Source organism: Leuresthes tenuis, unplaced genomic scaffold, assembly GCF_036924035.1.
Source record: "Leuresthes tenuis unplaced genomic scaffold, fLeuTen1.0.hap1 SCAF_20, whole genome shotgun sequence".
NCBI classification, from domain to species: domain Eukaryota; kingdom Metazoa; phylum Chordata; class Actinopteri; order Atheriniformes; family Atherinopsidae; genus Leuresthes; species Leuresthes tenuis.
In genome coordinates, this window is record NW_027325374.1 from 2,630,421 (window position 1) to 2,641,310 (window position 10,890).

The window sequence follows — 10,890 nt, forward strand, 5'->3', positions numbered from 1 at the left end:
GATCTCTATTGGATGACCATTCATCCCAAGGCAAGGCAAGGACTGAAAACCTGTTAAAAAGTAAAAGGCCACGGGGAAAGCTAAAGGCTGGGCCTCAAACTCTGATTGTGGGTGACTCTGCCGTAAATGATGTTCAAAGGATGTGCGGTAAGAACACTAAAGTCCTCTGCTTTCCCCGGGATATGGTTAACGATCTGAAGGAGAGAATTCTTGGAATTGCAGATGAATATCCAACTGTGACAAACATTGTTCTGCATACAGGGTCAAACGATGTGTCCAAGCAACAATCCGAGGTTCTGAAACGGGACTTCGTTGGATTATTAAACACAGTGAGCTCGCTGAATGCAGCTGTATTCATCAGTGGACCTGTACCACCAGTCCGAGGAGAGGAAAGATTCAGCAGTTTGCTGGCACTGAATAAATGGCTTTTATTGGCATGTGCTGACCACTCAGTGCATTTTATTAATAATTTTAAAATTTTTTTGGGAACGCAGGCAAATGGATTTAATTTTAACAAGTCAGGGGTGAAACTGTTCACCTCCAACATATTTTATTTCCTACGTCATCCATCTGTGCTCGGTACCAAGGCTGAGATAAACGAGGAGTTATCTCTTTGGGCTGACTCAGCATGTAACAGAGCCCACGCACAATAGGGGGCACACTCTAGACTTTGTGTTCTCTAAGGGTCTGAGCATTTCAAAAATGTCTGATGTGGGCCTGTCTGACCATTCCTGTGTTTTCTTTGAGAGAACGATCTCAGTGCACACAAATGTCTCAACAGCAGTGATCTCAAAACGGTGTATAACTGAAAACAGTAGTAAGATCTTTAACCAGGTCTTCTCTTTAACACCTGCCCTGTCCGGGGGTTCAGTCAGTGAGCTCGTCAGTAGCTTCAATGCTAAAATGTTAAATGTACTACTACTATACTATTGCTCCCATTAAGGTGAAGGTTATCTCTGGAAGGAAGAAGTCTCCATGGTGAAATTCCACACTGGTGAAACATGGGAAAAGAGAGTGTCGGAAAGCTGAGCGCAGATGGAGAAAAACAAATCTCGAGATTCATTATGACATCAATAAAGAGAAACTTCACTCTTATAATTTCACAACTGAGGAATGCAAGGAAATCCTACTTCTCTGACATCATCACCAAAAACAGTCATAATGCTCAAGTCTCATTTGCCACAATTGACAGGCTAACAAATCCTCCTGTGTCAGTGGCAACTGAACTCCATTCCACCACGGTCTGCAATGACTTTGTAGATTATTAAACATGATTTGGTGGAATGAACTCTACAAATTAGCTTTTCATTCAGTTGGGGTGGAGCGCTTTGCTTCGCCATCCACCCTTTTCTACATGCTAATAAAATTTGTGATTGTTCCACCATCATCTTGGCATGATGGGCCCCCTTCCAGGATGTCAGACACCTGGTCAGTTACTTTGAGTCCTGTAGTGGTTCTGCTGCTGATGCAGTTAATTTAACCTGTGGATGAATGTTGGCACAAACAAGAACCGAGCAGCACAACAATGCAACATATCATCTTTACAATGTTCTACATTCAGGAATGACCTATTCTTAACAATAATCTGACATGAGTGCACCCACCTTCTCACCCGTACCCCTGTGAATGAAACATGTATAATTACCCTTATAAGCCAACGCTGAAGGCGGTAAATCTCTTTTCTATCTATCTATCTATCTATCTATCTATCTATCTATCTATCTATCTATCTATCTATCTATCTATCTATCTATCTATCTATCTATCTATCTATCTATCTATCTATCTATCTATCTATCTATCTCTATCTCTATCTCTATCTCTATCTCTCTCTCTCTCTCTCTCTCTCTCTCTCTCTCTCTCGCTCTCTCTCTCGCTTATTAGCCAATCATCATTCAGGCAGAGAGGGTAGAAGGAGGCCAAGTCCCTCCCCCTGACCTCTCGCTTCCTGCCTCTTTGGTCCTTCCGCTTCCGGCTCGTTGTGCCCGCCTCTTACCTCGGAGCACAGCGGGCTGTTTATCCACATTCGTCAAACGTTTCATCCAACTCAAACATACCTCCTTTACAGATCTGGGGCTTTCGTCGAGGTGATATATTGGTCGTGTACCACCGCCAACCGGAGCATAGGATAGTCATAGTGAGCCTCCGTTGCTAATTGTTTGTAGCGAGGTGCTAAGCCCCTTCCCGCTCCTCCCACTCTAACATGGTATGTGATGGCTGCCTCTCCCCCAACGCCGACTCTCCTCACCCCTCTAACTCTATGGATGGGATGCAAATGAACCGGAATTCATGGACACTAAAGCCAAGTAAGGAGAGCCCAGTGTAATCACGGCAATTTACCCACGGCTACTTTGTTACCGCTGCTTCGCTGTCAGTCTATTGCTGCTACTCCGGTGCTTCTGCTGCTTTGTCGGCTTGGTTCGGGGATCTGTCGGCTGTCTCTGGTCGCCTCGCTTTCTGCTGCTGACCCTGTTTCCTATAACTGTTGCATGTGGTGATCTCCGTTCAAGCTTTTCTTTGTGTGCACATCACGTTTTTGCTGTGTGAGTTGGGTGCTCTTCTTCTTGTTTGGACGTCATTTTCCCTTGTCGACCCCTCCTCCAGCCGGTAAGCCTCAGCCTTGTGACGACCCCTCATATTGGATGCTGGGCTCTTTGTGTTTAGTGCTGCAGGTGCCCAGTAGGCTGGTCAGGCATTGTGTGTTGGGAACACCTGGGGCCCAGTGTTCCCACTATAAAATGGCTTCCTTGCTGTTTGCAAGGAGAGGGGACTGGGTTCAGAGAGGGAACCTTTGTTCCTTTTCAACTACATGTTCTTTGGTTTTTACACCAAACCTCACCCATCATTAGTCACTCACTCATTCATCCCTCACCACTGACTAGCTGACTGATGCAGCTCATGCATTTCTTTCTCTTTTCAGGAGTGAGGTTGGTTTGATTACTAAATAAACTAATTCCTCATTCCTTTATGTTGGTGTTGTTCCCTGTAATTTGTCATGATTCAGAGCTGGTCGTGACAGCCTGTTCCTCCCCTTTTCAGTTGGGCTCCCTTCTCTTTTTGTTTTTTTGTGCCAAACCTTGTGCTTATTTTAAACAAAATTTTGTACTGAGGTTGGACTTGAACATGAACAGGCCAACCACTGTCCATGTTATGTTCTTGGAATGTGACAAAGGATGTGTGTGTTGTTTTTAGGTGTGTATCTAATGTAACAGACCTATCTGACAAGACAGAGAAGCCTCATCTTAGTCCAGTTCTAAGCAGTACTGCTCTCTTAAAGTCTTGGACCATGCATTGTGTCGTATGAGCAGGTGGTGACTTCTACATGAATCAGTCTTACCCACAAGCATAACCTTGATGAAGAAATGCGTTCCTGTAATGTTTCGTTCACATTTATTACACAGAATGATGAAATTGCACATGAATGTCTAACAGAGGTGTGTAACTGTGTCGTGTAGCACTTATTTTCTCATGTTTCCGTTAGTTTCTGCAGCTGTGAGAGACGTCTCACAGCATCGACTCCCATGAAGAGAAAACGGCTCCAGCACTCCTGCACTGATGCTTCTAGTGGAACAAACAGGTGAGTCATCACAGTGACATAATTATTACACAATCCGAGCAAAAAATGAAATGAAACTCATTTTGTTGGACCATCTTTAGCTTTGACTCCAGCAGTGGCTTTGTGTGGATAAGCTTATGAAGTGCTGCATCATTCTTTCTCCCAGGGTTTGAGCCTCAAGATGCCTCAAGTTCTCTGAACTACTCTTCAACCATTTAAGCCTGAAGAATCCTGACATTGTCACCTGTAAAATTTCCAGACTCATCAAGACAGAAAAGATGTTTTTTAAATCCATTAATAAAACGTTTAGTTTAGTTTATGATCAGATGGTGTTTAACAAACCTAAAGTTTCTGATTGATGTATTTTTGCTGTTGTGTCTCCATGTGTGTGACGTATCATATGTATAACTATGGTTATTCTTTCCAGAGATTACCATCTGAATATCACTGCAGAAGACACATAAATTAATTTAGAAAGTTATTTAATGGATAATTGACTGAATGGTGGACATTTGTATATTTACAGTTTGAGACAGCTGTGCTAGAAACAGCAGAAGATGCAGCAAGTACATCCTAAAATCTGAAGAAAACCTCCAGATACATCAGATATAAACCAGGATTGGGAAGAGGAGAATCACAGGTGGAGCAGGGATGCCTCGAAGGAGGAGCCTCCAACCAGATGACCCCGGAGGACTCAGTCTGGTGCCCCCCATACCTGCAGCATCCACATCAGAACTGGAGCAGACACAAGACAGCAAAGATCTCAGTAAGAGACTCACTTTGAAGAAATTAACCTGCAACTAAACATCACAGTGCATGTGCAAGGTTTTCACTGCAGAGAGGTCGTCAGAATGAAATTTTCTTACAAAAATACTTTTGTTACTCATGTTGTCTCAGTTGTATACATTTTGTATGTTTTTAATTTCTAATTTTTTGCTTGTTTTGTTGAAATGGACCAGCAACTTTGCTTTTAACGTTTTGAATAATACTCCATCTGTCGAGGATCAGGGTAAATGCATTTAAACTAAGTTGTGTTGTAATATAATGTATATTTGTGTTTCAGTTTTACCTGCAGATGTCCAGCAGCTGTTGGCGATTAAAGAAGAGGTTCCCTGGAGCTCCAGTGTGGACCAGCAGGATGCAGCATTCGTCCAAATTAAGGTGGAAGAGGAGGACTCCTGGATCAGTCAGCAGGAAGAGCAGCTTCATAGGCCGGGAGAGACTGATATCACCAGGCTCTCATTCACTGTTCTTACTGTAAAGAGTGAAGATGAAGAGAAACCTCAGCCCTCACAGTTTCACAAAATCGAGACTCCAAACAGCATCTCAGCTGAACAGATGAAAACAGAAACTGATGAAGAGGACTGTGAAGGACCAGAACCAGCCAGAAACCCAGATCCACACGATCATTTAAAATCAAATATTGATGACAAGACGTCAGACTCTTCTGAGACAGAAGTCAGTGATGATGATTATTGGCAGAAATCTGGACCTAAAAAAGAGGACAGTTGCAAACTTTCAGGGCGGATGATGGTACTCGAGTCAAGGGTAAAACATGAGGTTTCTGACGCTGCCAAAACATCCTTCAGCTCCTCTGACTGTGGTAAACAGTTTGTTAACAAGACAAGTACAAGTGTCAACACGGGAGCGTTTTGTTGCAGTGTTTGTGATAAAGTATTTAGTAGGAAAGGAAATCTTTTAAAACACAAGAGAATCCACACAGGAGAGACACCCTTTGCCTGCACTGAATGCGGAAAGAAATTTAAAACAAATGTAAATCTTAAGGAACACATGAGAGTTCACACAGGAGAGAAGCCTTTTGCGTGTGTGGTGTGTAGTAAAACATTTAGACAGAAAACACATCTTCAGACACACATGAGGGTCCACACAGGGGAAAAACCATTTAGCTGTAATGAATGTGGGAAAAGATTTCGTGAGCGAGGAATTTTTTCAAAACACATGAAATTCCACAAAGGAGTGTTTTGTTGCACTGTTTGTAATAAGCTATTTACTACGCAAGGAAATCTTTTAAGACACATTAAAATCCACACAGGAGAGAAACCATTTAGCTGTGATGTATGTGGGAAAAGATTTATAGAAAATGCAGAGCTTAAGAGCCACATGAAATACCACACAGGAGAGTTTTGTTGCGAAGTTTGTGATAAGATATTTAGTACAAAAACAACTCTTTCAAGACACATGAGTGTCCACACAGAGGAGACACCCTTTCTCTGCACTGATTGCGGAAAGAAATTCAAAACGAATGTAAATCTTAAGAAACACATAAGAATTCACACAGGAGAGAAGAGATTCTGCTGTGATGTTTGTGGTAAAAGATTTCGTGACCGAGGAACTCTTTCAAAGCACATGAGAGTGCACACTGGAGAGAAACCATTTGTTTGTGAGGTGTGTAGTAAAACATTTAAACAAAAAACACATCTTCAGAAACACATGAGGGTCCACACTGGGGAAAAACCATTTGCCTGTGATGTTTGTGGAATGAGATTTTGTTCCCAAGGAGCTCTTTCATGTCACATGAGAGTCCACACTGGGGAAAAACCATTTGGCTGTCATGTTTGTGGGAAAAAATTTAGCCGAAATGAACAACTGAAGACGCATTTGAGAGTCCACACAGGAGAGAAACCTCAGCCCTCACAGTTCCATAAAATCAAGACTCCAACCAGCAGCTCAGCTTAACAGATGGAAACAGAAACTGATGAAGAGGACTATGAAGGACCAGAAACCCAGATCCACACGGTCATTTACAATCAAATATTGATGACAAGACGTCAGACTCTTCTGAGACAGAAGTCAGTGATGATGATTATTGGTAGAAATCTGGACCTAAAACAGAGGACAGTTACAAAGATTCGGGGCAGATGATCGTAGTCGAGTCAAGTGTAAAACATGTTGTTTCTGACGCTGCCAGTTGGGTAAATGCATTATCCCAATAACTCTTTGAATTTGTTGATCAGGTATGTCTCAAAGACACGCTATGCAGAGTATTTAAACTCATACCAAGTTAACCCCTCACAGTCTTGGCTTTTCACTCAGAAGTTTGAGTCACTACTTTCCTACAGATGCACAGCTCGCTTTTGGTTTGGCAGAGGTTGTGTCGTCACCAGCTTAATGTCTATGAGGACTACTAAAACAGCAATCATTTCAAATCACTGTTGGACATTTTCACATAAACTCCACCAATTGAGAACCCTTCCATTGGATTGTGTGGAGGTGAGGGCTTGTTTATCTTTAAGTTTACCCTATGAAATTATCAATAATTTACACATTTCTTAAATAAAATTGCTAAATTGTTCTATGACTGGCTGCAGTCTGAGTCTTACTTCCTAAAACACAGCAGGGTTGTTGCACAACAAGCAAAAATAATGCCACAGGTTATAGGATTTCCTTTTGTGAGTAATTTGGGGAAAGTTTAAAAAAGGCACCACAATTCTCTTCTTGGCTACTGCACAAACAGGTCAGTTCAATGTGGCAGCAGTCTTGTTTATTGAGTAAAGGGTATTCAGAGGAGTTGACTAGTACTTTTACTAGCTGCCAGTTTCCCTCAGCAAGAAACTGTCACAAGCAAAAAAGACAATTTGACAGGGCCCTTCATTTGTAACCCCAGACTTAATTGTTTTGGGGGGGGGGGGGGGCTACAATCATCCAAGTGTTCCGTTACCATCCGTGTGACTGTGGCTGTGTAAACCTAAACAATGGCTTAGAGATGGTTACAAAAACCTACAAACATAATGGAAATGTTTGAACTGTTTGTACATTTTGAAATAACTTTCACATTCATGTTAATTGAGCTTCTTTGTATCGTGAAGAAGTAGTTCCTCTTTCTTTCAGAAAGGTGAGAACTTCCCTTCTCAGTGTGTCTATAGCTGCACAGCTAACTCTATGACTGTCAGAGGTTGAAAGGGCTGTTTGAGAATTTGGATGGTTTTATTATCATCTGTGGTTTTTATAATACATTTAAAGTAAAGCCCTGCAGGAGTTGTGGTGACAGAGCTCTTGTGGGATCTCCGTCAGCACGAGCCCCGATCAGTAATGAGCAGCAACACGTTACTGTAATCCAATTACTTTTTTCAAGTAACGAGTAACGGAACCGATTACAAGTGCAAACAAAAGTAATTGGATAACTGTTACTTTCCCGAAAGCAGGCTGCGTTACTAAACCGTGGTTTTGTTTGTGAGTGTGTCTCATGACAATCACGTATGAGCGGTGCATCGTCAGTGAGTCTGTAGATCAACAAGAGGTAACATGGAGTGCGGGAGAGAGCAGGATCATGCAGCGTTAAATGCTTGGAAGTACCAACATTACTCTGAGCTTGACTTGGTAAAAACTGACAAAAACATTGGCATCAGCTGTACACTCTGCATGGGGAGACTTTTTTTTTATCTACAGCAAAAAATTCCACCTCAAATCTGAGCATGCACCTAGCAACCCAGCACAGGAATGTGAAACTCATTGAGAAACCTCCTGATACCCACACTGACATGACCGCTGCGGCTACCACATCCAATTCCACCGGGTAAACCGCCGACGGCCCCTCTCCTGCTTAACAGGTGAAAATAGACTTAAAAGCAAAAGATGTTTTGAAAAAGAGACTGTTTCATTTGATTCAATTCTATATGATGGAATATGTAGAAAGAATAGAAGTAGACTGAAAGGTCTATTGCTTTACAGCGTACTCAGGTTGTTTTTGAAAAGTAACTAAGTAAAGTAATTATCAAAGTAACTAATTACTTTTGAAAATTAGTAAAGTACCTGGATTACTTTCTTAGAGAAGTAATCAGTAACTAATTACTATTTCCAAGTAACTTGACCAACACTGGCCCCAGTATACATATGCTTGTAATGATACAAGGCATCGCTGCCATATCAGACTCCTTCTGTCTCACCTTGCCCTCTCTGGCTTATTAGCCAATCATCATTCAGGCAGAGGATAAAAGTAGGCCGTAGGCCCAATAATACCCAACTGCAGCCACTACAAACTACGCTCCCTACAAACTACGCCCCTATAATCGACTCCTGCGTGTTGCAAGACAAGACAGCAATGGCGATTCCGGTAAGACACATTTATATTTTTACATTTTGGGAAGATGTTGACGTTTAATGTAATGTTTAAGACATCTTTTGCTTGTCAGAAAGAGTATTAATGACTGTTTTTCAAAGACAGCCGACTCTATTTGTAAAAAAAACAAATTTCTTCAAACTCAAACACATTTTGTATCGTCTGTTACATGTTTTATGAAAATCAAAGTAACGAGTGAGCAAGGGATGATAACAGAAGCATTGGGGGAACACGGCACATAGACGTAATAGGCATCATATTCCATCTAAAATAATCCATAAGTTCAATCAGGAGGCATTGCCAAGCACTGAAAGATTGTTATAGGGTCGGACAAGATTTGCTTCTCGAGCTGAAATGGACTAAAATAGACAAATTGTCAGTGAAATCAAAAGGAAAGGGATAAAGAAATAAATCCTCCTTGTTGAACTTACGAACTTAGGAAATAATAAATATTTACCTATTTGCATGGTTCAGTTCTTAGATATGTTCCCATTTGTGTGGATTACAGATTTGGATACTGTTCATATTGTGACATACCAGCCGTTTGTTTTTTCTCCCCAACAGAATCATAGCAGTGTATACGTTTTACATTGCTGTGTTCTTTGTTACTCAGAGGTGTTGCAGGAGGCTGCTGTGGGAGCCTGGACGGAGAAGACTGCTCTGGATTTGGAGGTATTGCCTGTAATATCACTATAAAACTGATTTGGAATGATCTACTATTCATTGACTGTAACTGTCTGTCATACAGGGTGTTCTTAAGCAGACACATGGCAATGATTGTGGTGTTTTCATGATAATGGTGAGTGAGCTTTATAAAGTAATGTGGCACATGATTGTTTTTCTTTCTTTCTTTTTTTTTTGATAATTAATTTGTAATTGCATCTTTAAGCCATGAATGAAACCACACAAAGACTCAGCAACACCCCCTACCGGCATTGCAGAGCAACGTGTTCCCTCGACGCAGAACTTCGAATGCTCAATGAAGACGTCACGTCGACGTCGTCGACGTTCTGGAAAAGTAGCTTTGGCGCCATGGGGCCTCTACAGCCAGCTGGGGGCGTATTTTGTAGTGGGCGTGGTTTCTGTGGATCGTGGTTTGCAGTGGCTGTGACTGCAGCCAGACTCCGTAGGCCCTCCCCCTGACCTCTCGCTTCCTGTCTCTTCAGCCCTTCCGCTTCCGGCTCGTTTTGCCCGCCTCTCACCTCGGAGGACAGCGTGCTGTTTGTGCACATTCCTCAGCGTTTCATCTAACTCAAACATAACTCCTTTAAAGATCTGGGGCTTTCGTCGCGATATATTGACCGTGTACTACCACCGTGTACTGCCACCGACCGGAGCATAGGTGAGTCATGGTGAGCCTCCGTTGCTAATTGTTTGTAGCCTCCCCCTCCAGCAATCTGCTGGTCGCATGGTTTGTGGTGGCTGTCTCCCCCTGTTACGCCGACTCCCTTCACCCTTCTATCTCTTTGGAACCCGAGTTCATGGACACTATAGCTACGTAAAAGAGCCCAGAGTAATCACGGCTATTTACCCACAGCTACTTTGTGTCTGCTTCTTCACTGCTGGTCTGTTACTGCTACTTCGCTGCTTCACTGCTGCTCTGTTTCTGCTACTTTGTCTGCTGCTTCACTGTCGGTCTGTTGCTGCTACTTCGCTGCTTCACTGTCGGTCTGTTGCTGCTACTTCGCTGCTTCACTGTCGGTCTGTTGCTGCTACTTCGCTGCTTTGCAGGCTTGGTTCGATGTCCTGTCGGCTGTCTCTGGTCGACTCGCTTTCTACTAATGACCCTGTTTCCTATTCCTGTGTGTGTATGAGGTGATATCGATGTCAAAACAACCACAGAGATACGCAACGTGTGTGTGTACTTATTATTATTATTTATGCGTGCATGCATGCGTTGTTACGTGCAGATTGTATTTCACATGTGACAATAAGCTGCGTACGTATGAAGCAGCGTGTGCACGTCTGTCTGTCACTGTCACAGATTCCTACGCGACCGGAAGTTTATCTGCACCTTGCTCACCACTCTGCGTACATGAACGCATCACGTAGTTGTTCTGTTCCATTTTCATGTAGTAGATTTTTTTGTTTTTATGTTCCACATTGGAACAAGCTCCCTGAAAACCGTGCTGCAACTCACAGTTCCCTTAAATCGGGGCTGAAGACTTTCCTGTTCGCTGCTGCCTTTGATTAAATCAAATCTGAGCCTTCCTCTCACACTGCACTGAAACTTTTATTCTGTTTTATCTGCCTTGTT

At 42.5% G+C, this 10,890-nt stretch overlaps 2 protein-coding genes across 2 annotated transcripts in view; both read left to right on the top strand.

Annotated features, from left to right (window-relative positions):
* Positions 1 to 10,890, top strand: part of LOC140278860 (uncharacterized) — a 44,580-nt gene that overhangs the window by 19,214 nt on the left and 14,476 nt on the right. The window lies entirely within an intron of this gene.
* On the top strand, positions 3,488 to 6,907 carry LOC140278510 (uncharacterized). The gene is made up of 3 exons (XM_072373537.1): positions 3,488 to 3,577; positions 4,083 to 4,322; positions 4,620 to 6,907. Exons 2-3 carry the CDS (start codon positions 4,208 to 4,210, stop codon positions 6,251 to 6,253), a joined length of 1,749 nt encoding a protein of 582 aa, XP_072229638.1. The 5' UTR covers positions 3,488 to 3,577; positions 4,083 to 4,207; the 3' UTR covers positions 6,254 to 6,907.

Coding starts and splice junctions, on each gene's coding strand:
- LOC140278510 (XM_072373537.1), top strand. CDS start 4,208: ATGCCTCGAAGGAGGAGCCTCCAACCAGATGACCCCGGAGGACTCAGT. Junction 4,323..4,619: donor ACAAGACAGCAAAGATCTCA/GTAAGAGACTCA, acceptor TTTGTGTTTCAG/TTTTACCTGCAGATGTCCAG.